Raw genomic sequence first — 27,228 nt, 5'->3', positions numbered from 1 at the left:
CATTTTCCTCAGTTAGTGGTCATTCTGTTGCCCAGGTTATAAGTGAAATAGAGTAAGATTGATGGATGGAAGTGAGAGACATTTAGAGGCCCATCTCTTCCTCGCTCATCTCTGCCTGGAGGATTATAGCTGGAGGGACTGCCTTCAGAGGGCAGAAGGATGGATGCCTTACACTTCTCCTTTACATTGGCATTCACACAGTGGATGGCATCATCCATACTTCAGAGGAGCGGAGAGAGAGAATTTATGGCCTTTAGAGTGATGAGGCATTGTTTCCAGGGAGGCTCAGAGTGCCAGCACTTTTTAACACTTACTCCATACTGTTGTTTACAGTGGAAAGCCACTCATGGTGGGCTCTCGAGTGGCGCAGTGGTCTAAGGCACTGCATCTCAGTGCTAGAGGCATCCCTACAGACCCTGGTTTGATTCCAGGATGTATCACAACCGGCCGGGATAAAGAGTCCCATAGGGCGGCGCACAATTGGCCCAGCGTCGTTAAGGTTTGGCCCAGGTAGGCCATCATTGTAAATAAGAATTTGTTCTTAATTAACTGACCTGCCTAGTTAAATAAAGGTAAAAAAGATTACTGTATGTTACAGGTTGTCTGACATGATATAAAACAATCCATCCTTTATGTAATGGACTTTTGTTGGAGTATCTATTGAATATCTCTTAAGTATTCTTGATTATGCATTCCAGAAAAAATAAATAATGACTGTAATTTTTTAATGTAGTAAAAGGTATGATTCAAATAAATTGATAACTTTAAATCACTACACAATACCCTCTGTCTCACTCTGCCTACACTAAAAGGGTTGAGTCAGCCTGTAGTAACCTTGTGTTTGACTTGTATTGTCATTAGCAAATCAAACGTGGATTAATTAGCCAGCAGTCACACGGGATGTGCATTACAGTAAGTGGCTATTTTAATATAACTTCAAGAAAAATCACCAATAGTCTTTCACATTGACACCAGTGCTTTGCTGCTTTTGGAAGTGCTGCTACTGTCATTAAGTATGGAATGATTGGTTAAGTGTCAGAAAGCCCATAAATGCATTAAGTACAAATGTATCTCTTTCCAGAAATGGTTGTCACCCCTTTCCCCCCTCTACACCCTCCCCCCTCTCTCTTTCCCAAAGTATACACTTGTTTACACATAAACTGTTACAGTATATACTGTTTACATTCACAATAGCAGTTTAATGTGTGACACAGAAAACAGCAATATTTTACCTAGACCATCGCTAAGCTACTGTATCTACAGTATACAGTACACAAATACATGGTTGGAAAGAATGCTGAGTTTACCCTAAGGGTTACATAAACAGTAAATACCATCTACAATGGACATAAACCCTATTGTGGTGTTCCTGCTGTATCAGTGTTTGTAGTGAAGATGGAGTCTGCGTTGTTGCTCTGTCCCCAGCCCTACTGCTGTATCAGTGTTTGTAGTGAAGATGGAGTCTGTGTTGTTGCTCTGTCCCCAGCCCTACTGCTGTATCAGTGTTTGTAGTGAAGATGGAGTCAGTGTTGTTGCTTTGCCCCCAGCCCTACTGCTGTTATATTCTGCCACGCTCTGACATTTACAAACCCACCGTAGCTAGCTTAGCCAAGGAAAGGAGAGGGAAAGGAGAGGCCAAATCACAGTGGGATCAACGGAAGGTTGCTGCTTGAAGTAAACATACCCTGAAAGTACATAGAATTGTCATGATAATCTTGTAAACAACATCCAATCATATAGTTGACCTCCACAGGCTGCAAATGTTGCCATTTCATGTATTTTAAGAGCTATGTCTGTCCAAAAGGGACACTTAAATACTGTACTACTAGACTCATAAACCATCTCATTGGTGTACTAACAGTAGCCCCTGCTGGTAAGAGGGAGAAGTTTTTACATACAAGGAGGTTACAGAACAGAAAATCATACATAGCATATCAGTCCTGTGAGCTGATTAATATTACACACAGTACTATTAATTTGCAATTAATTTTTAAATTATTAAATGATAAATGGGGAATTAATTAATATTGACAGCAAGAGAGAATAGGGAAAGGGACGTGTGAAATACACAGGAGGCTGGTGGGAGGAGCTATAGGAGGATGGGCTCATTGTAATGGCTGAAATGGAATAAATGGAACAGAGCCAAATATGTGGTTTCCATATGTTTGATACGGTTTAATTTTTTCTATATCGTTGCCATTACAATGAGCACATCCTCCTATAGCTCCTCCCAACAGCCTACTCTGGTGGAATCCTGTTCGTTGAGGATTAATCATACTTCTACACTCCACTAGATATCCTCATCACACTGACTTCTTGCTGAAAGTTGACATCGAAGTGATGAGGCCAAATTACCATTCTGCCTCACTTCCACTCTAATACACAGCCTACAATTCACAATGCAGAGTTACAGTGCAAATGCAATATAAGTTATCATTCGACATGTATTTCCCCAGTAATACTCTCATTACTTTACCTGCATTTTCTTCTTGACACTTAAACAGGTTTAATCAAAGAGGGGATGGGGGCTGAAAGATGACCCACTGATCATAAAAGGCATAATACATGCCTGTACACCTGAGAATCTCAGAACCTCCCTGATATCACACTGATTTGGCTAAAATTATTCTATATCTATCTATGGTACCCACATACGTCAATGTCCCCATTATAGTGTTTTTCACCAGCTCCCTATCTGAGACAACATAGAAAATGCATTTATTTGGCAGTGAGTGGCACAATGTGTCGTTTATTCCCCTCATATTCCCCTTACATTTCTCTTGACACTATTTTTGACTGTGTTGCCCCTGTCCAGAGGGTTCCTCCTCTATACGGGTTACCAAGCAGACTACTTTCAAGTCACTCTAGAGTAAACACAATTGTTGCTATGCCAACTCGGAGCAGGATCCACAGGGTAAACACTCGAGACGCCAGGAGAAAAGTAGTTAACAATGGAGCCTGAACTGAGGTTGGTGGGGTTGGTGTGGAGGGAGTTTTTGACTAGATGGGATACAGCTTTTGGCAGATTTGACTTTTCGTAGCAGGTTAGCAGAACTTACGCAGCAGGTTAGGAAAATTAAGGTTAGGAAAAGGGTTAAGGTTAGAGAAATGCTAAAATGTTGATTATTTTATGTTAATTTGACAAAAGCTGTATCCATTTATAGCCATGACCATGGAGGGGTACACTCTTAAAAAAAAGTTGCTATCTAGACCCTAAAAGTGTTCTTTGGCTGTCCCCATAGGAAAACCCTTTGAATAACCCTTTTTGGTTCCAGGCAGAACCCTTTTGGTTCCAGGTAGAACCCTTTCCCCAGAGGGTTCTACATAGAAGCCAAAATAGTTCTACCTGGAACCGAAAATGGTTCTACCTAGAACCAAAAAGGGGACAGCCAAATAACACTTTTGGAGCCCTTTTTTCTACGAGTGTGGACTGGGAATATAAATTCCTTATAATTATAGCTAAATAAACAGGCTTAAAAAAATAGGAAGTTATTTTATTTTACCTTTATTTAACTAGGCAAGTCAGTTAAGAACAAATTCTTATTTTCAATGACGGCCTACCCCGGCCAAACGCAGCCGACACTGGGCCAATTGTGCGCCACGCTATGGGACTGTCTTTTTTTCATTCATTCTTTCCTTCTCTCTATCACACAAACAGAAAGATACAGCGAGAGAGAGACAGACAGACAGAGAAAGATGACACTTATCTTTTTCATAAAACATAATAAAACATCATCTGACCTATGAATGAACTCCATGAATATGAAAAGTAGGCTAGGCCACATCGATCATATGATGTAGCCTAATATTCAGCTAATTGTCCACAATGTCAATAATTTGCCTAGTTGTAAAATACTACCAACGGCTTTTGGATTTGCATAGAGCAGAGTTACAGAACGTCCTCTTCAAAATGGAATCATATCTCTCACACACAAGGGCAAAACAGTAACCGATACACGTCCCTGCTGGAGATGATGACTAAAACGAATAGACTACGTAGACTACAAACAAGAGGAGAGCGCGTGCCACTAACTTCCTCACAATTTCTCAAACTCTCAGAGAGCATAGAGGGGTATAATATATCGAAACAACAGTGTGGTGATATCGAGAAATTATTGTATAACCTAGATACATTATTTTATCGAAGTCATCGTCACCTTGCCGTTTCCAGTTTCCAGTTCCACCTTGTCAACTACTGCGCGCGAAATCACAGAAGATAGTTTAAGTGAATACTTTTCAGGTGAGTAAAAGTGTCAGTGGCTGTATTTCCAATTCAATGGTTTGGCATTGTCATTGACTTTAGTTGACTTTACTGTAAACGTTAAATCTGCGTAATGTATTAATACTACAAACGTATAAAATAGTAAATTATTTTTCTTTAAAATGACTCTGATAATAAATTCTAATCTACCAAATTACACATTTTGCAAATTACGTAACGTTAGCCAACAGTAATTTGAAACTGCAATTGGTTTTGTATAAAGTTGTTTTTAATTAAATAACATGTACGATTTTATTGACCATAGCCTATCATGTGTGTTGGACAGAAAGTGCATTAGTGAATTCATTAGGCCTGTATCACCTCTTGAATACACTTATTTAGCAAATCCTGTATTATTATCCTCAACTTAGAATTTATATAAGTGTATTACATTGTAGACTTGCTTGAAAATTGATGCAATATTTTGCTTTTGTAGGTGAGAGAGTAGAGTAGACTATATGTGACAGGCTGGCTTGATACAGTCTTGTGTAGCAACATTTGAAATTGTTTTTTTCATTGGATGAAAGTAGAGACTCAGAGTTAGAAAATGGTATATCAAACACTACAGTTAAGGGAGAATGGGGGAAGTAATTCTGCTTTGAATGTTGATAAACTTGTAACCTCATTTTTGAGAAAATGGACCTGGAATGTTTTGGTAAACCTACTGGAGAGCTCTTTCTTGTCTACACCCATTCAGCATTATTCACACCCTCTTAAGCCTTAGCCCCACACATCTCTTTAAGGATTCACATGAGGCCATGTACTAAACAACCAAAGATTTAAAGACTAAAGGCTGGTTAATACTACGTCTATCGACAGTTGATGCAGTGACATCATGAACATTCTATTGTCGTCCGACATTAAACATGTTGTTATCGTTATGAAAAAGTATAAACACAAAAACTACAGACTTGTGTTCCATAATAGCATAGCTAGTGTATATCAGCACCAATAAACCCACCCATTTAAAAATGTATTTAGTATATGTCAATCTAGCAAACCAGGCAACTAAAAGCAACTTTCTAAACAATGTTTTGGTTAATTTCTAGCTTGTTAGCTAGCTAGTTCAAATAATGGCCATTTCATATAGCTGACAACGTCTTCACTTTAGCTCATTTGTCTTAAATATTACAGGAAAATAAACTCACAGCAAGATCATTATTTACAAGTTAATGGCGAGCCAATTACAGAAAATAGCTTACCGTTGTGAGTGTGACGAAATAAAAGCAGGGCATTCCACCAGAGAATTTTAGAACTTGGACACTGTCTCGTTGACTTTATATCCTAATTTGATTTTGGTGCAGGTCATGTTCTTCACATTACCGTCTCTGGTAAACACATACTATATCAAATTAAATCAAAGTTATTTGTCACATGCACAGGAGACAAAAGGTGTAATGAAATGGTTACTTGCATAGTGGAGTCTTTTGTTTAGACATGTAGCTAGCTAGCTAAACAATTAACCATATTCCCAATTCATAACATTACTACCCTGCATGAATCTGTGGGTAGCTAACTAAACAGGTTCAATGTTAGCTAGCCAGCTAACATTAGGCAATAACTAGCAATGCAAATGGCTTTGAGATATGAATAATATTACTATACAGATCATACATGTAACATTAGCTAGTGAGCCAGCCAGCTAACGTTAGCTAGCTAGCTAACAGTACGCTTAAACTTGAAATGAAAACAACTTTCTGACTAAATCAGAAATGTATAATATCTGAAAATGTAGCTAGCTAGACTATCTTACCCGTATACATGGATGGACACTTCTCCCTTTGTCACGGATGCCATGGTTGCCCTTAGTTTTAAGATGTAATCCGGAGACACAACAGCCTTTTGTTTGTTCTCTTTTCGACTCCCTCCACATATTTGCAATCAAACGCCAGAATTTTCTCCATCTCCTTAGGTATCATCCTCTTCTTCCACCAGGCATTCCACTGATTTCAAAACTCAGTCCTCCAGAAAGTGGAGAGCAACATGTACGCAGATATTACCTACACATACTGAGCAGCCCTTTGTTATAGACAGAGGCGTGCTACATGGCAGACCAATCCAAACTCATCTCTTGACAAGTCCAGCCCATTCATTATCTCAGCCGATCATGGCTAGCGGGAGGTTCCTCTCTTTTTTCCATGGCTAAACAAACTAGGCTCGTAATTTAACAGTGTTATTTGTATTTACAGATGGCATACAAGTTTGTTATTAAGGCATATGAAAGTTCACATGTTCCAGAAAGCATTTCTGACAAAAAACACACTTAGATTTTTTTTAAAAGTTTACATTCAAACGCCTCTCCTGTGAAGTAGTGACGCGTGATATATGCCTAGTTTCCTGAAACGAGTCACATATGGCAACACCTGGGTGGCAGGTAGCCTAGTAGTTAGAGTGTTGGACTAGTAACTGAAAGGTTGCAAGATCAAATCCACGAGCTGACAAGGTAAAAATATGCCGTTCTGCCCCTGAACAATGCAGTTAACCCACTAGGCCGTCGTTGAAATTAAGAATTTGTCTTGCCTAGTTAAATAACAATAAAATAAAAATATTGTTTTGAAGATAACAGTGAATTCTTCCCTATGCCAGTTATAGTTTGTGACTCCCTTATTACTCATGACGATAAAATATGCCTGTCTCACTGATATATTTCAGATGTCTTTGTCCGTATGGACAGACCACTGAGGGCCGAAGATGAGGGAAAGGGTATACAAAGTCAGTTGGACAACTGAATGCATTCAACTGAGAGATGCTGATTTAGATGCTGCTCTTCCTCTTCTGCAAGACTCAATCATTACTTTTGGGAAGAGGAGCATTTTGGGACAAGGCATTATTTTCTCCAAAGGCTATTTGTGAAGAAGACACAGGGTCAGACATGAACGATAAGGGCTGTCACCTCCTGGTCTCCCCCTCTGGTGTGCCCCTTTCCCTGGGCATGATCACAGGACAGCAGGCCCCATCCATCAGGATACCTATACGCACCACCCTCTCCCTGGGATGCTGTGCCACCCTGAGCCCATCTCTGGTGGGTAGCAGGGGCAGAGGGGGGGAGGGTGTCCACTACTTCCAAGTACCCCTCAGCACCAGGACAAACTTTGGGAGTTCTGTCCTGCTTCCTGCCCTGAGCCTCCGCAAGCAGGTGTTGACCAATGGGAAACAGCCAAATGTTTCAGGTGTCTTACAGATGTCAGGGCAAAAGTTCCTACCACTAATCAGTGCTTGGCGTCTGACTGCTCTGACTGGTGTCAAAGGTAATTTCTTGAAAGCCTTGTAATAAACAACATTAAATACAGAGTAATACATTGACACATGGGTAAACAGCCAATGATGATGTCCTGATCTTCTATGTAAGATAACTGTTATGGACTCGAGCAGCCTCAGATTTTTTCCCATCAGTAGGATATAGTGTGACCTTAATGACCTTAGAGCAGTAGTCATCACTCAGCATGTTAAATGCTGATACACTTGTAAATGAGGATGTCACTCCAAATAAGTTTGAAGTGTCCTATTGAAGTAACCACTTGTGGTTTCCTACCATAAACTATTATTTAAAACTTAGATATTTTGGATATGCTCTGACAGGACCTGTGTTGAGGAACTCTTCTTCCTCTCAACTGAAAGATCCCAGAGTGCACATGTCCTAGAACAGAAGACAGGCTCACAGTGATATGTTGTAAGCAGAGTTGTTCAATCAGCCCCTCTCTTCTCCCCTCTCTTCAAAGTAGCACTGATTTACTGTACATTGACGTCTTCATACTTCACTTTACCTCAATATCGTCTGCCCACCCTAACCTCCAACCCACCCCAGACCTCCTTTGTCCCTGGCCTGTTTATTGATAATTAACCAAGCAGAAAGCTTGTCCCCAAATGACCCAAGGAGGAAAAAGAGGAAAAAATAAATCTCATCTGTAATGAACAGAGCAGAAAGCAGAAAGTGTCTCTGTTCAGGTTTGTTAGGGGGAATTTCAGGATTCATAAGCTTCCCCTTACAGAAAAAACACACGATTAAACATGTGTTTTTGGAAAATATTTCACGTGATCACATTTTATTGTGTAGTTTCATGTTATCACGTTGCTTTACATGTTCAAATCTTATCACATTAACTTCACATAAGAGCACGTGATCACAGGAAAACATGTTTCTGGAACAATTTACATGCGATCACGTGAAATTCATGTGGTTTTTCCGTAAGGGTCTACTAAACACGACAAAAACCATTAGGTTTGTGTTTGATTTCTGTTGAAGATGTCTGTCTCACGGGTCCCTGGTGTGCAAACACAGGTTGCTGTGTTAATATGGTGAAGTGAACTGTGATGGAGATGAACAGACCCTGAACCATGGATTCATTGCATCTCTATCAAAGTCAGATACTTACAGTAAAAACTAGAAATGTGTGTCAGATAGATTTTTTTCTGGATAAAAAGGGATCTTAGGTGGTGAGCGTGGTAGTGTGTCGGATGATGTGTGTCACAACTTCCGCCAAAGTCGGTTCCTCTCCTTGTTCGGGCGGCGTTCTAGCCATCGCCGATCCACCTTTCATTTTCCATTTGTTTTGTCTTATCTTCCTGCACACCTGGTTTACATCTCCTACTAATTACATGTGTATTTAACCCTCTGTTCCCTACATGTCTGTGTGGGGTATTGTTTATTGTCAAGGTTGGCACGCTTCCGGCTGGTTTGCGCCGGTTTTTGTTTTATTACCCGTGCTTTGCGGCAGCCGGTACTTTGTACTTGGGTTTTGTACTTTTGCTGCCTCATTTTGTTTCCTTGGGCATTTTGTGTTGTGACAGTTGGGTTCTGTATTATGATTGCCTAAGTAAAGTGCTTTGTCCATTCATCTCTGCTCTCCTGCGCCTGACTTCCATCCACCAGCTGCACCCACCGTTGACAGCGTGGCAATGGGCGTGGCCGGCACGGCTGAATTTTAGAGGAAACCTCATCTTGGTTTGGAGACATTTTTGCATTTGCCTACTTCCTGCAATTCTATACATTTCAACATGGAGCTGAGATAAATAAAATAAAAACAGTTTTGAAGCTAATTTCCTGCAATTCTACAAATTTTGCCATGGAGCTTTGAGAAAATTTTGCAATTCTATGCATTTTGCCATGGATAATAATTCTGTGCTCGTTTCCTCATAATAATAACATAATAACAAAATCCATACTGCTAAATTCATTGTTTTTTAAATTTTCAATTCCCGCTGACTGTCTAGCTTTTATTTTGGTTCTTCTCAAATATTATATTATAAAAACATATTTTAAAAACATATTTTAGTCGTTAAAGTTTACACTGAAAGTGTTTTTCCAACCCATAAAATGTCATCCTTTTTTTCACTGTTTTGATTTGTAAAGCATATGGTCTAATTTCCTATGTCCCTGTAGAATATGACCTTGGTGGTGAACCCTCAACCCTCTAATAGTGAACTTGTCTCTACCAGGTTACTTTGTCTCAGGACCAAGTATGCAGGTGTTGGGCCAGCAGGCTGGTGCTAACCTCTGGGTCACCAGTAGTCCCATGGTGGTCCAGAGCCTGGGTCCAGTATCTCCTGTCACGAGTCAGTCCTACACCTCTGTGCCTCTGGTAACACACCCCCAACCCCCACAAGGCCTGGTGGTACCGTACACAGATACCAGGTGAGTCAACCTCTTCACCACTCTAGGTGAGGGAGTATACCACCATACTCTTGTCATTACACTGATTTCTGTACTCTAAACAAAGTCAACATACAGTACTATATTAAACAGTTGTGTTACTCATTTGTGAGATTTCCCTTGTACTTCTATCCTTTCTTCAGGTCCTTGTTCTCCAGAGACTCCCTGGCATCCACCACCCTGAGCCTAGCAGAGACCCACTCAGTTCTGAGTGGCAGACAGGAGTGGCCCTATGGCTACCGGGTCCTTCCTCCACTCTGCCCACAACAGGGTTCCACCCAGGTCAGCAAGGGGGGTGAGCTGCTCAGCCTGCCCCCTGGCACTGCCATGTCTGGGGGCACCAGCATCTCCAACTCTGCCTCCCTGCCCTCCTACCTGTTTGGGGGAGATGCCAACAGCCCCCGGCAGTACTCAGCCCACTCCAAAAAGAGGGCCCTCTCCATCTCACCTCTGTCAGACGGCTATGGCCTTGACTTCAACTCCATCATCCGTACCTCGCCCACCTCGCTGGTGGCTTACATCAATGGCTCCCGGAGCTCTCCAACCTCCCACCACACCCTTTCACCCCTCCAGCCTGAGGTCTATGGCCACTTCCTGGGGGTGAGAGGGAGCTGTATCCCCTATCCTCAGACTCCAGGCCTCCTCAGCCTCACACCCTCCACGCTCGCTCTGACCCCACTGAGTGACCCCCAACCTGAATTGGAGTGTGGCCGCATGCAGAGGCTGGAGCAGGGCAGGACGCTGGAGAGCCAGATGGCTAACATGGTGGTGGAGCAGCAGTGTCTCCCAGAGGAGGGAAGAACACCACAGAGGGCTGCCAGTAACACTAATGACCTGGTGCCATCTCTACACTTTCAGCTTGAGTTGGCCACCATCATCAGATCAGATAGTCCACCGCAGGGCCCCCCACCTCCTTACCACTCTCACTACCAGCACCGCCATCTCCAAAGACCTCCTAGCCACATCCAGGGTCAGCCCAAGTCCCAGGGCCCTGTATCTCAGCCCCCCCCAGCTCCCCCTGGGCATGGGACCAGCCTCGTGCCCCATCCCCTGTCCCTCTTCCCCATGCTGGAGGAGGGGCAGCTGGAGGACTACAGTGGGGGGCACTGCTGCCGCTGGGTGGACTGCAGTGCTGTGTATAACCAAAAGGAGGAGCTGGTTAGGCACATAGAGAAGCGCCATGTGGACCAGCGGAAGGGCGAAGACTTCACCTGCTTCTGGGCGGTGTGTCCACGCAGGTTCAAGCCGTTCAATGCCCGCTACAAACTCCTCATCCACATGAGAGTCCACTCTGGAGAGAAGCCCAACAAGTGCACGGTACATAGCAAATCAATCTCTGGTGAAGGCCTCAAAACTGCCTTTAACATGCAAGTGTGTATCTGTTTAGTCATCCACTTCAGAATCCATTGGCTTTACCTGAACCCAATTTTACCTCAGCTTTACATATCGTCCCCCTTATGCACAATGGTTAACATCCTTTTTTCCATAAGTGTGTTACAGGGGGTTAGTGAGTGCAGCAGTTCCCTTCCCGACTGTCTCTCCTGTCTACTGTGAGTCAACCAGCCAGGGAAATAGACATCTTGAAGTACGCATGTTGTACCTCTTTAATGCCTTTGTGTGCTCTGATGTACGTTTGAAGGCTAAAGGTTGGGGTCAGAAATTTGGTCTTTCTCCTTTTAACTGTTGCCATGGGCTAATTAGCCAGCTCTGTGAAAATTGACATGAGAGTTAACTCAATTATGTAGTTATTAAATCAGCACAAAGACAGTGCCGTGCTTAATATCTGGCAGGGTACCATTCAGTAAGCCTCCTGCTCTCTCTCTCCCCGTCTGCCCCCCCACCCCCCCACCCCACCCCACCAGGCCTGTCAGTAGCCAATAAGACTTATTAGTGCCAAGTCAGGTATAGACTTGGCTGCGGTTCTGTGAAGGTGATGCCCCCTGGCCCAGTTCTGATCGGTCTGGTTATATGGCCAAGCAGAGAGACAGTTGAATGGAGTTAATCTGAAAGCCATGTATCCTTGGACCTAGTTCTGATGAGGGAATTGGCTGGATTCCCCTGAGACAGGTGCTCCCAGGCCTAGTGCTGCTGCTGGTGGTTCTCTTAAATGTGCCACGTTTTGGTTCACTAGTCTCTATCGGTTGACAGATGAGTTGTACTACACTGTATATTAGAGCTGGGCGATATGGACTAAAATCCATATTTTGCCCTAAATTACCTGAATTGATGCGATAATGATATAACAATACATTTATAACATTAATATGCATTATCCTTTGAACTACTATGACTAGTTTTATGGTTGTTGCCATCAATTCTAGTACAATCACCCATATTAGCAAACTTATTTCAAACGTATTTACATTTCTCTAGTATAGGCTACTTATTGCATTAAACGATATCAGCAAAATGCCTGCGATAAGTGATTGGTGTCGTTAATTTTCAGTTAATCGTCCTAGCTCTACTGTGTTGTAAATGCAGTTAAAGGTATACTTCAGGAGCCAGAGCGGCAAAACATCTATGCACATTAGTTGCAGTAATGAGCTTGGGCTCAGTTTTAGGATCATCGAGCTGGATGAGTAGAGTTAACTAGGTTTCCAAGGAGAGAATATCACACTCATACTCAAGATCACAGTCTGGATGATTGTAGAGATACCCCACACTCTCAACCCCACTGGGAACATACTTGAGGTTCAGATGAGGAATAGACCAACCATTCTCATTCCTTGTCTTGTTTCGCCGCTTCTTGGTTAGTCAATTATTAACTGGATGCATACCTGTGGTCGACCTTTCGCTCCAAAACACTCACAAAACACTGCATCCCACTGCTGGCTTGCTTCTGAAGCTAAGCAGGGTTGGTCCTGGATGGGAGACCAGATGCTGCTGGAAGTGGTGTTGGAGGGCCAGTAGGAGGCACTCTTTCCTCTGGTCTAAAAAATATTCCAATCCCCCCAGGGCAGTGATTAAGGACACATTCATCCCCCTCCTCTCCCCTGTAACTATTTCCCAGGTCGTTGCTGTAAATGAGAATGTGTTCTCAGTCAACTTAGCTGGTAAAATAAAATATTAGTGCTAACCAGTCCCGTTGCTATGGAGGCTGCAGCTGTAGTCGGATGGGTCTGTGTACCATGTAATCTGACACCCCTACCCAAAAACAGAATAGACATTGGATGTGTCAGAAATGGTGCCTTATTCCCTATTTAGTGAATAGAGTGCTATTTTGTACGTACAGATGTAGGATCTTCATTTGACCCGTATTGTCGCAACAAAATAATTCTGCAGCAACAGGATTTGAACATTTAGTCCATAATGTTGCTTGATCAGTGGTTAGGCTAGCCAAAATTAGACTACATGAAAAGTGGAATACTGTTACTATAACTGTGTTATTATGGGTAGAATCTTACATTTATCACCCTGTTGCTGGAGAACTTTCAATGTATTTGAGGTTTAAAAAAGCTTACGAAAAATGTATCAACCCCTACAAAAATGTCCATTAATTATAATCCACATAATAATTCACATTTCCTGTTGCTTCAGGATTATTTTCCTACTGTAGCAAACTGGCTCAAATTAAGATCATACATCTGTATCCATTGTACACCATCCCATCATCCCAGGTTTGACTCGGCAGCATAAGATAAAAAAAGTCCTACTGAAAAGAAGTAGAACATGGTCAGTACATTATTGACAAAAACAGTCAGAAAACCAAGACTTACTGAACAAAAACAGTCTAAGCAATCAAAGTCAGGATCCTGACAGGATGTCAATAACTCAGTTTTGGCAAAAATGCAGATAAACCCTTCCCACTGGGCACAGATATCAATTCAACGTCTATTCCACGTTGGTTTAATGTAATTTCATCAAAATTACTTGGAAACAATATTGATTCAACTAGTGTGTTCCCAGTGGATTATCATTCCAAGCTCTCGATATGTTGACTGGTGTATATCAGGAGTTACCCGTTTTGATTGATTGGGCCTCAAAGTAGGTCACTTACGGTTAACCAAAAAAAGGCCTTCATTCATATGCCATTTCCCTTTCATACTGTAAAAAATCTGATTGTACATTTTCTTGGTGTTGGGTGTTCTATTCTGCACCAGGTTCAAATGAGTAATAGGTTCACTTGTGTAATCACAGTGTGCATTTAAGCATATCAGTTGTTAAGTTGAAAGAAGACATTCAGACTGAAACCCCAGTAGTTCCGTGTTAATCCACTTAGTTCCTTACAATGGACAGCTTGAAATTCTAGTTCTGCCCACACCACCACAGAATGCAGGCCTGGTGAGATTTCTGGTTTGCCAAGATTTTTAGCGGCACCTCTACAACCGCAAGGAGGGAAATAACTTGGCACCAAAAAAAACGATTCAGACTTCAAAGTATTTTAACAACCCAGCTTCTTCTCAAGTTTCTGTAACTGTTTTTAGCTCTTGTTTTAAAGTAACTGTCCAGTGTTTCTGGAGTTCTATGAAATATGACCTAAAATGAATTACAATATGAGTGAAATAGTTTTTCTTCCCAAAAATTGCAATTGAGTATGTAAAAATTGAAGATTTTTCTGTGTTTGAACGGTGTGGGTGTATCCCAACAACAGAATGGTGTGGGTGTAGACCAGTCAGTAAAAATATTTACATGAGTAGACCACTGATTGGCCATCTCAGCCAATGAGCCATCATGACACTGTGTTCTATGTGGAAATAGAAAGGATTTTTTAAATGGTCTGTTTGACATACAAATTTGAGGTTGGGTTTTTTAAGTGTTTTTTCTCCAATTCATGCTTTGGCCACAAATATGAGTGTAGGATGAGTCAACATTATTTGGGTATGAGTTAACAGAATATTAACTTTTAAAAGTGAGATTTTCACTGGACAGTTACTTTTAAGACCTAAAAATCTCATGCACTAACCTTTTACATTTAAAGAAGATGATAGCAGACAAGAGGATAATTTGACTGAGAATGAGGAGAGGATATGTGAGAGTGAAGTGAGACATGAGAGTCTGAAGATGAAAAGAATGGGAGTTGAGCTGTAGATAAGAGTATGAAAAACGCCATGTGAAGATGTGAGATGTGAGAGAGAACAGCGAGAAGAAGTAAGTGAGGAGAAGAGAGAGAGTTGAGATGTGAGAGAGAGAAGAGAGAGTGGAGATGTGAGAGAGGGTGGAGATGTGAGAGAGTGTGGAGATGTGAGAGAGAAGATGTGAGAGAGAAGAGAGAGTGGAGATGTGACAGAGAGGAGATGAGAGAGTGGAGATGTGAGATGGGATATGTCAAGAGAGTGGAGAAGAGAGATTGGAGATGTCAGAGAGTAGAGAGAGGCTTACTGTGGGCACTAGACTGACTCTGCTGGCACGATGTGGGCAGGTCATTGTTCCCCAGGGCAAAGGAGGCTGCCAGGACCTGTCAGGAGGCTGGCTGTGGCATTTAGCTCCACCGAGGAGCCATGTTGCTATCTATTCAGACCCTCTGTCTCTCAAAGCAGCTAAAAGGGGACTATTAGCTTTATTGGAGGGGGGGGGGGGGCACTGCTGGGCTCCTGGCAGTATAGTTGTGTGATGCTAGTTCTTAGTTTTTTTCCCATCCCCAGGTTGAATGACTATTTATCCTGCTCATTCTCCGTGGCCTGTGTTTTTCTTATGCTAGCCGGTCTGAATGGTCCGATGCTGATCCCTTTCTCTACACTGTTGTTTTGAGTGTCTGGTCATAGGGTACTTTCCTAGGATGCCACTGTATTAGACAACATTTGGACAGAATATCCTGCTGTGTGTGAAGAAGACTTGTGTAAGACTGGCTTTCTCCACTTTCAGTAATACACAACATCTGTTAGGTCATGTCCCCAGACATGCAGGGCATGGTAAACACCCACAAGGAGAGAGATCGTCATCGTTGCATGGGAGACTCCATCTGTAAGCATTAAAATGCTGTTGAAAATACCCCCAAATTCACACATTTACTATGATACAGTCATGCAGAATCAATTTTCTATCCCTAATAGACGGTTGAGCACTAATAGAATTCTCAGGCATATCCTATCCCTCGATTCCTCTTGAGTTACTTAAGGCTTATAAAATATATCCTTTACTCCATTCCTTTGACATTAAGAACATATGGTTCCCATCAGACGGAGTCATAATGGCTTTACTGGAATTTAGTTTTGGCATAATGACAGTACTCTGCTGGTGGTTGTGGTTTTGCTCTGCAGGGTGTATGTTTGTGCCTGCTGTTTTCCAACTTCGAGAGAGAACATTTGCGAGTGTAGTGTCTCTGGAGTAGGTAGTGCTTTGCCTGTACTGTACGTTAGATATGTGAATTTCATAAAGATATTGTCCTGCAAGAAGATACCAGCAATATTGATTCAGATAGAGTTCAGAAGAGAAATAGAGTTTGAAGTTAGTGCTATGTTATTACATTAATTAAAGGAATGGGAAATATGTCCCATACGAATGCGATGAGTCAAATATTAAAGGAACTGTATTTAGTCAGTTCAGACTGAGGGAGAGGTATAGCTATGCAAGGAATCCAGTCCTGGAGAAACAATAATAAAATGGGTCACGGTTCCATGACTTTACTCTGTGATGCTGAAGTAAGAACATTCCAAGCACCATGACCGCAGAGAGCGCAAAGTGCTAGGCTTGGCTTACAGTAAGAAACTGTGATGATTCACATGTTTTGAGGGTGAAGTCATTGCAGTGAGGTGGGTAGTACTGCACAAAGGAGAGCTATTCAGTTCTGCTGACTTGAATTAACTACACTACTACTGTATCTCATAGCTTGTGACAGCGAGTGCAGTAGACCTGGGCAGGGAGCAAGTTATTTTGGCAAAGAACAAACCTCTCTACCTAAGCCCTTCTACCAGTTGGTGGTAGCATTTTTCCACAATGAGTTACTCTGTCATGTAGCTCCTACGAGACCCTAGAGACAAGATTGTTTTTAGAGACATTGAGGTCTGTTTACACACAGATACTGAACCCTGCTGGTTACATTTTGTTTGTCAATGTTGTTTTTTCCTGGATATTGTTTTGTGGTTAGTGCTATCTGCAATCCTTGGGTTGTCCGTACCCTAAACCCTAACCTTAACCCCTACCCTATCCATAACCTAACCCTAACCATTTTAAATGTTAATTTCAATGGGGTATTGTCAGAGTTGGGACATCCCAAGTATCCCAGATAGCCTGAACTATTGATTTGTGGCCCAAGATGTACAGTATAGTTTCATGATAGTGTACAATTAGTATACCTATCACTCCTGTCCCTGTGCCCTATGTGTGTGGTTGCAGTTTGAGGGCTGTCAGAAGGCTTTCTCTCGGCTGGAGAACATGAAGATCCACCTGCGCAGCCACACTGGAGAGAAGCCTTATATATGCCAGTACCCCAGCTGCCACAAAGCCTTCAGCAACTCCAGTGACAGAGCCAAGCATCAGCGCACACACCTGGACACGGTGAGTTGAGTGGCATAACTCAGACAGACACACATATGGTGGGACAATGGCGCCGGAGGAGATGGCTGCCGTTTTACGGTCTCCTAACCAATTGTGTTATTGTGTGTGTTTTTTCGCAACTTATTTTGTACATAATGTTCCTGCCACCATCTCTTATGACCGAAAAGAGCTTCTAGATATCAGGACAGCGATTACTCACCTCGTACTGGAAGAAGAGTTTTTCTTTAACAAGTCGGATATAAAAGGACTTACTTCAGACACCCGACAAGGCCCTCATCCCCGTCATTCGCAGGAGAAAGAGACAGCGATATCGGGGACGTAGGTCGTGTTGCCTTGTAAGGATCCGATGGTGAGAGGGTAATCTGCCTTTACCATCAGTCCTATCAGCCAACGTTGTTATCATTGGATAACAAAATAGATGAACTACGACCACATACAGTGGGGAGAACAAGTATTTGATACACTGCTGATTTTGCAGGTTTTCCTACTTACAAAGCATGTAAGAGGTCTGTAATTTTTTATCATAGGTACACTTCAACTGTGAGAGACGGAATCTAAAACAAAAATCCAGAAAATCACATTGTATGATTTTTAAAGTAATTAATTTGCATGAATTACATACGTACATACCCCAACCAGAAGCCACGGATTACAGACAACTTGCGCACTGAGCTAAAGGTTAGAGCTGCCGCTTTCAAGGATCGGGACTCTAACCCGGAAGCTTATAAGAAATCACTCAGATAAACCATCAAACATTGTGTGATCTCGCTCTCCGTAGCTGATGTGAGTAAGACCTTTAGACAGGTCAACATTCACAAGGTTGCAGGGCCAGACGGATTACCAGGACGTGTACTCGGAGCATGCGCGGACCAACTGGCAAGTGTCTTCACTGACATTTTCGACATGTCCCTGACTGAGTCTTTTATACCAACATGTTTCAAACAGACCACCATAGTCCTTGTGCCCAAGAGCACTAAGGTAACCTGCCTAAATGACTACCGACCTGTAGCACTCACATCTGTAGCCATGAAGTGCTTTGAAAGGCTGGTCATGGGTCACATCAACACCATTATCCCAGAAACCCTAGACCCACTCCAATTTGCATATCGCCCCAACAGATCCACAGATGATGCAATCTCTATTGCACTCCCCACTGCTCTTTCCCACCTTGACAAAAGGGACAACTATGTGAGAATTCTATTCATTGACTACAGCTTAGGGTTTAACACCATAGTGCCCACAAAGCTCATCACTAAGCTAAGGACCCTGGGACTAAACGCCTCCCTCTGCAACTGGATCCTGGAATTTTTAACGGGCTGCCCCCAGGTGGTAAGGGTAGGTAACAACACATCCGCCACGCTCATCCTCAACACAGGGGCCCCCAGGCGTGCGTGCTCAGTCCCCTCCTGTACTCCCTATTCACTCATGACTACATGGCCAGGCACGACTCCAACACCATCATTAAGTTTGCTGATGACACAGCAGAGGTAGGCCTGATCACCGACAACGATGAGACAGCCTATAGGGAGGAGGTCAGAGACCTGGTCGTGTGGTGCCAGGATGACAACCACTCCCTCAACGTGATCAAAACAAAGGAGATAATTGTGGACTACAGGAAAAGGAAGAACGAGCACACCCCCATTCTCATTGACATGGCTGTAGTGGAGCAGGTTGAGAGCTTCAAGTTCCTTGGTGTCCACATCACCAACAAACGCTATCATGGTCCAAACACACCAAGACAGTCATGAAGAGGCCACGACAAAGCCTATTTCCCCTCAGGGGACTGAAAAGACTTGTCATGGGTCCTCAGAACTTTAAAAAGTTCTACTGCTGCACAATCAAGAGCATGACTGCCTGGTATGGCAACTGTTCGGCCTCCAACCACAAGGCTCCCGAGTGGTGCAGCGGTCTAAGGCACTGCATCAGTGCATGAGGAGTCAATACAGTCCCTGGTTCAAATCCAGGCTGAGTCACATCTGGCTGTGATTGGGAATCCCATAGGGCTGTGGACAATTGACCCAGTATTGGTCGGGTATGGCTGGGGTAGGCCGTCATTGTAAATAAGAATTTGTTCTTAATTAACTGACTTGCCTTGTTAAATAATGGTTGAATAAAAAATATATACAGTTGAAGTTTACATAGGTTGGAGTCATTAAAACTAATTTTTCAACCACTCCACAAATTTCTTGTTAACTTCTTGCGTCGAGCAATCCCGTATCCGGGAGCGTAATCATAGCCTCAAGCTCATTACCATAACGCAACGTTAACTATTCATGAAAATCGCAAATGAAATGAAATAAAAAATTGGCTCACAAGCTTAGCCTTTTGTTAACAACACTGTCATCTCAGATTTTCAAAATATGCTTTTCAACCATAGCTACACAAGCATTTGTGTAAGAGTATTGATAGCCTAGCATTCAGCAGGCAACATTTTCACAAAAACAAGAAAAGCATTCAAATAAAATCATTTACCTTTGAAGAACTTCGGATGTTTTCAATGAGGAGACTCTCAGTTAGATAGCAAATGTTCAGTTTTTCCAAAAATATTATTTGTGTAGGAGAAATCGCTCCGTTTTGTTCATCACGTTTGGCTAAGAAAAAAAACAGAAAATTCAGTCATTACAACGCCAAACTTTTTTCCAAATTAACTCCATAATATCGACAGAAACATGGCAAACGTTGTTTAGAATCAATCCTCAAGGTGTTTTTCACATATCTATTCGATGATAAATCATTCGTGGCAGTTGGGTTTCTCCTCTGAAGAAAATGGAAAAATACACGCAGGTGGAGATTACGCAATAATTGCAACGGACGACACCAAGCGAGCACCTGGTAAATGTAGTCTCTTATGGTCAATCTTCCAATAATATGCCTACAAATACGTCACAATGCTGCAGACACCTTGGGGAAAACGTGGAAAAGGGGGTGGGGGTGTGGGGGTGCTTTGCTAAGCTGTCTCCTAGCTCCTCCACAGCCATATAAGGAGTCATTGCTATGAGGTGGTTTCAAAAAACGCGGTACTTCCTGATTGTATTTGTATCCGGGTTTTTTCTGTAACATCAGTTCTGTGGCACTCACAGACAATATCTTTGCAGTTTTGGAAACGTCAGAGTGTTTTCTTTCCAAAGCTGTCAATTATATGCATAGTCGAACATCTTTTCGTGACAAAATATCTTGTTAAAAACGGGAACGTTTTTCATCCAAAAATTAAAAGAGCGCCCCCTATATCGAAGAAGTTAACAAACAAATACTTTGTGCATGACACAAGTAATTTTTCCAACAATTGTTTACAGACAGATTATTTCACTTATAATTCACTATCACAATTCCGGTGGTTCAGAAGTTTACAAACACTAAGTTGACTGTGCCTTTAAACAGCTTGGAAATTTCTAGAAAATGGATTTAAATGCTTCTGACAGGCTAATTGATTTGAGTCAATTGGAAGTGTACCTGTGAATGTATTGCAGGGCCTAGCTTCAAACTCAGTGCCTCTTTGCTTGGCATCGTGGGAAAATCAAATTAAATCAGCCAGACCTCAGAAAAAAAATTGTAGACCTCAACAAGTCTGGTTTATCCTTGGGAAAAATTTCCAAATGCCTGAAGGTACCACGTTCATCTGTACAAACAATAGTACGCAAGTATAAACACCATGCGACCACGCAGCCGTCATACTGCTCAGGAAGGAGAGGGGTTTTGTCTCCTAGAGATGAACATACTTTGGTGCGAAAAGTGCAAATCAATCCCAGAACAACAGCAAAGGACCTTGTGAAGATGCTGGAGGATACAGGTACAAAAGTATCTATATCCACAGTAAAACGAGTCCTATATCGACATAACCTGAAAGGCCGCTCAGCAAGGAAGAAGCCACTGCTCCAAAACTGCCATAAAAAATCTGGATTACCGTTTGCAACTGCACATGGGGACAAAGATCGTACTTTTTGGAGAAATGTCCTCTGGTCTGATGAAACATAAATAGGACTGTTTGGTCATAATGACCATTGTTATGTTTGGAGGAAAAAGGAGGCAGCTTGCAAGCCGAAGAACACCATCCTAACCGTGAAGCACAATGTTGGCAGCATCATGCTGTGGGGGTGCTTTGCTGCAGGAGCGACTGGTGCACTTCACAAAATAGATGGCATCATGAGGAAAGAAAAATTATGTGGATACATTGCAGCAACATCTCAAGACATCAGTCAGGAAGTTAAAGCTTGGTAGCAAATGGGTTTTCCAAATGGACAATGACCCCAAGCATACTTCCAAAGTTGTGGCAAAATGGCTTAAGGACAACAAAGTCAAGGTATTGGAGTGGCCATCACAAAGCCCTGACCTCAATCCTGAAGAAAATTTGTGGGCAGAACTGAAGAAGCGTGTGCGAGCAAGGAGGCCTACAAACCTGACTCAGTTACACTAGCTCTGTCAGGAGAAATGGGCCAAAATTCACCAAACTTATTGTGGGAAGCTTGTGGAAGGCTACCCAAAACATTTGACCCAAGTTAAACAATTTAAAGGCAATGCTACCAAATACTAATTGAGTGTATGTAAACTTCTGACCCACTGGAAATGTGATGAAAGAAATAAAAGCTGAAATAAATCATTCTTCCTACTATTATTCTGACATTTCACATTCTTAAAATAAAGTGGTGATCCTAATTTACCTTAAACAGTGAATTTTTACTAGGATTACATGTCAGGAATTGTGAAAAACTTGAGATTAAATGTATTTGTCTAAGGTGTATGTAAACTTCCGACTTCAACTGTATATTACAAAGGCACTACAGAGGGTTGTGCGTACGGCCCAGTACATCACGGGGGCCAAGCTTCCTGCCATCCAGGACCTCAATAGCTTGCAATGTCAGAGGAATGCCCTTAAAATTGTCAAAGATAAGACTCCTGAACAGCTAATCAAATGGCTACCCAGATGATTTGCATTGCCCCCTCTTTTACGCTGCTCTTACTCCCTGTTTATTATCCATGCATAGTCACTAACTCTTCCTACATGTACATTACTGTTCAAAGGTTTGGGGTCAGTAAGAAATGTCCTTGTTTTTGATAGAAAAGCAAATTTTTTTGTCCGTTAAAATAATATTAAATTGAACAGAAATTAGAGTGTAGACATTGTTAATCTTGTAAATGACTATTGTAGCTGGAAATGGCAGATTTTTTAAATGGAATATCTACACAGGCATACAGAGACCCATTATCAGCAACCATCACTCCTGTGTTCCAATGGCACGTTGTGTTACCTAATCCAAGTTTATTATTTTAAAAGGCTAATTGATCATTAGAAAACACTTTTGCAATGATGTAGCACAGCTGAAAACTGTTGTTCTGATTAAAGAAGCAATATAACTGGCCTTCTTTAGACTAGTTGAGTATCTGGAGCATCATACCAAGGTCGCATAGCAGTCAGACGTCCTTTCTTGTCACGCCCTGGTCTTAGTATTTTGTGTTTTCTTTATTAATTTGGTCAGGCCAGGGTGTGACATGGGTTTTTTATGTGGTGTGTTTTGTCTTGGGGTTTTTCGTAGGTATTGGGATTGTGGCTTAGTGGGGTTTTCTAGCATAGTCTATGGCTGTCTGGAGTGGTTCTCAATCAGAGGCAGGTGTTTATCGTTGTCTCTGATTGGGAACCATATTTAGGCAGCCATATTCTTTGAGTGTTTCGTGGGTGATTGTTCTTGTCTCTGTTTGTTTTGCACCAGTATAGGCTGTTAGGTTTTCGTGTTCCGTTTATTGTTTTTGTATTGTTCGTGTTTCATCTTCATTAAAGATGTATCGAATTAACCACGCTGCATTTTGGTCCGACTCTCCTTCGACGGAAGAAAACCCTAACATTTCTCCTCATCTTGTCGTGTCCCGTGTATATATATATTTACATCTTTCTTCGCATATCTTTTATATATTTTCTTTTCCAAAAACTCAACTTCAAAACACTCTCCTGCAACCTGCATCACCAATTTAAAAATAAAAAAAAGTATTATTTACCTCAAATCTGAAATCCACAATAGAAGCTAGCCAGAAGCTAGCCAGAAGCTAACCAGAAGCTAGCCAGTTTACTGGCTAACATTAGTATTCAGCTGACCACGGTTTGTGGTTTAACGACTGGACTACTGACGTTATCTGCCCGAGGAAGTTATCCAACTGGCCCCTCCGTCGCGACGATACCTGAACGCCCATCTGCGGCCCGCGAATCGTTAGCTGTCTTATCGGCTGCTATCTGAATAGGTCTATCGGACAATTTTTCTTGGGTCACTATAACTATATCTATTTTTGATAGATTGATCCCTTCTACCACACGGAACCCCACTAATCTACCGGCGGAAAGGCACGAGGTGACTAAAAACAGACCTCCATCCTATGCTAGCTTTCTACCAATTGTAACGCTTTTCGTTGGTGGAAGAAGGAGTAGACCAAAGCGCAGCGTGGTACGTGTTCATGATAACTTACCTTTAATAAACTGAACACTGAATGCAACCGAACAAGAGAATAAAGGAAAACCGAAACAGTCCTGTATGGTGAAAACACTGATATGGAAAATAACCACCCACAAACAAGAGTGGGAAAACAGGCTACCTAAGTATGGTTCTCAATCAGAGACTACGATTGACAGCTGCCTCTGTGAACCATACCAGGCCAAACACATAGAAATATAAACACAAGAACAAAACATAGAATGCCCACCCCAACTCACGCCCTGACCAAACTAAAACAGAGACATAAAAAAGGAACTACGGTCAGGACGTGACACCGATGGCCTGGCTAGCTGTCTGAATCGCCGTTACCCCAACGAACCTCACTACTCACTGGACCCTTATGATCACTCGACTAAGCATGCCTCTCCTTAATGTCAATATGCCTTGTCCATTGCTGTTCTGGTTAGTGTTTATTGGCTTATTTCACTGTAGAGCCCTGCTCATTATACCTTATCCAACCTTTCAGTTCCACCACCCACACATGCGATGACATCACCTGGTTTCAATGATGTTTCTAGAGACAATATCTCTCTCATCATCACTCAATACCTAGGTTTACCTCCACTCTATTCACATCCTACCATACCTTTGTCTGTACATTATACCTTGAAGCTATTTTATCGCCCCCAGAAATCTTCTTTTACTCTCTGTTCCGGACGTTCTAGACAACCAATTCTCATAGCTTTTAGCTGTACCCGTATCCTACTCCTCCTCTGTTCCTCTAGTGATGTAGAGGTGAATCCAGGCCCTGCAGTGCCTAGCGCCACTCCTATTCCCTAGGCACTCTCTTTTGATGACCTCTGCAACCGTAATAGCCTTGGTTTCATGCATGTTAACATTAGAAGCCTCCTCCCTATGTTTGTTCTATTCACTGCTTTAGCGCACTCTGCCAACTCGGATGTTCTAGCCGTGTCTGAATCCTGGCTTAGGAAGACCGTCAAAAATTCAGAAATTTCCATCCCTAACTACAACATTTTCAGACAAGATAGATCAGCCAAAGGGGGCTGTGTTGCAATCTACTGCAAAGATAGCCTGCAGAGTTATGTCCTACTATCCTTGTCTGTGCCCAAACAATTTGAACTTCTACTTTTAAAAATCCACCTCTCTAAAAACAAGTCTCTCACAGTTGCCGCCAGCTATAGACCACCCTCTGCCCCCAGCTGTGCTCTGGACACCATATGTGAACTGATTGCCCCCCATCTATCTTCAGAGCTTGTGCTGCTAGGTGACCTAAACTGGAACATGCTTAAAACCCCAGCCATCCTACAATCTAAGCTTGATGCCCTCAATCTCACACAAATTATCAATGAACCTACCAGGTACCACCCCAAAGCCGTAAACATGGGCACCCTCATAGATATCATCCTAACCAACTTGCCCTCTAAATACACCTCTGCTGTTTTCAACAAAGATCTCAGCGATCACTGCCTCATTGCCTGCATCCGTAATGGGTCAGCGGTCAAATGACCTCCACTCATCACTGTCAAACGCTCCCTGAAACACTTCAGCGAGCAGGCCTTTCTAATCGACCTGGCCGGGGTATCTTGGAAGGATATTGTTCTCATCCCGTCAGTAGAGGATGCCAGGTTATTTTTTTAAATACCTTCCTCACCATCTTAAATAAGCATGCCCCATTCAACAAATTTAGAACCAGGAACAGATATAGCCCTTGGTTCTCTCCAGACCTGACTGCCCTAAACCAACACAAAAACATCCTATGGCATTCTGCAATTAGCATCGAACAGCCCCCGTGATATGCAACTTTTCAGGGAAGCTAGAAACCAATATACACAGGCAGTTAGAAAAGCCAAGGCTAGCTTTTTCAAGCAGAAATTTGCTTCCTGCAACACAAACTCAAAAAACTTCTGGGACATTGTAAAGTTCATGGAGAATAAGAACACCTCCTCCCAGCTGCCCACTGCACTGAGGATAGGAAACACTGTCACCACCGATAAATCCACTATAATTGAGATTTTCAATAAGCATTTTTCTACGGCTGGCCATGCTTTCCACCTGGCTACCCCGGTGAACTGCACTGCACCCCCCACAGTAACTCGCCCAAGCCTTCCCCATTTCTCCTTCTCCCAAATCCAGTCAGCTGATGGTCTGAGAGAGCTGCAAAATCTGGAACCCTACAACTCAGACGGGCTGGACAATCTGGGCCCTTTCTTTCTAAAATGATCTGCCGAAATTGTTGCAATCCCTATTACTAGCCTGGTCAACCTCTCTTTCGTGTCGTCTGAGATTCCCAAAGATTGGAAAGCAGCTGCGGTCATCCCCCTCTTCAAACGGGGGGACACTCTTGACCCAAACTGCTACAGACCTACATCTATCCTACTCTGCCTTTCTAAGGTCTTCGAAAGCCAAGTCAACAAACAGATTACCGACCATTTCGAATCCCACCATACCTTCTCCGCTATGCAATCTGGTTTCAGAGCTGGTCATGGGTGCACCTCAGCCACGCTCAAGGTCCTAAACGATATCTTAACCGCCATCGATAAGATACAATACTGTGCAGCCATCTTCATTGACCTGGCCAAGGCTTTCGACTCTGTCAATCACCACATCCTCATCGGCAAACTCGACAGCCTTGGTTTCTCAAATGATTGCCTCGCCTGGTTTACCAACTACTTCTCTGATAGAGTTCAGGGTGTCAAATCGGAGGGCCTGTTGTCCGGGCCTCTGGCAGTCTCTATGGGGGTGCCACATGGTTCAATTCTTAGACAGACTCTCTTCTCTGTATACATCAATGATGTCGCTCTTGCTGCTGGTGAGTCTCTGATCCACCTCTACGCAGACGACACTATTCTGTATACTTCTGGTCCTTCTTTGGACACTGTGTTAACAACCCTCCAGACGAGCTTCAATGCCATACAACTCTCCTTCCGTGGCCTCCAATTGCTCTTAAATACAAGTAAAACTAAATGCATGCTCTTCAAACGATCGCTGCCTGCACCTGCCCGCCTGTCCAACATCACTACTCTGGACGGTTCTGACTTAGAATATGTGGACAACTACAAATACCTAGGTGTCTGGTTAGACTGTAAACTCTCCTTCCAGACTCACATCAAACATCTCCAATCCAAAGTTAAATCTAGAATTGGCTTCCTATTTCGCAACAAAGCATCCTTCGCTCATGCTGCCAAACATACCCTTGTAAAACTGACCATCCTACCGATCCTCCACTTCGGCGATGTCATTTACAACATAGCCTCCAATACCCTACTCAATAAATTGGATGCAGTCTATCACAGTGTCATCCGTTTTGTCACCAAAGCCCCATATACTACCCACCACTGCGACCTGTACGCTCTCGTTGGCTGGCCCACGCTTCATACTCATCGCCAAACCCACTGGCTCCAGGTCATCTACAAGACCTTGCTTGGTAAAGTCCCCCCTTATCTCAGCTC

At 42.6% G+C, this 27,228-nt stretch overlaps 1 protein-coding gene across 1 annotated transcript in view; it reads left to right on the top strand.

Moving 5' to 3' along the window:
* The first annotated feature begins 7,133 nt into the window (after positions 1-7,133).
* The window catches only part of LOC139421918 (zinc finger protein GLIS3-like), a 36,770-nt gene continuing 16,675 nt past the window's right edge, over positions 7,134-27,228 (top strand). Inside the window, exons 1-4 of the mRNA XM_071173054.1 lie at positions 7,134-7,509; positions 9,698-9,893; positions 10,055-11,228; positions 17,184-17,345. Coding sequence (XP_071029155.1) covers positions 7,134-7,509; positions 9,698-9,893; positions 10,055-11,228; positions 17,184-17,345 — 1,908 coding nt within the window. The remainder of the gene's footprint in view (positions 7,510-9,697; positions 9,894-10,054; positions 11,229-17,183; positions 17,346-27,228) is intronic.

This window comes from Oncorhynchus clarkii, chromosome 12, assembly GCF_045791955.1.
Source record: "Oncorhynchus clarkii lewisi isolate Uvic-CL-2024 chromosome 12, UVic_Ocla_1.0, whole genome shotgun sequence".
In the NCBI taxonomy this organism is placed as follows: domain Eukaryota; kingdom Metazoa; phylum Chordata; class Actinopteri; order Salmoniformes; family Salmonidae; genus Oncorhynchus; species Oncorhynchus clarkii.
The sequence above is the reverse complement of the archived record's forward strand: the minus strand, read 5'-3'. Positions and strand labels throughout refer to the sequence as shown.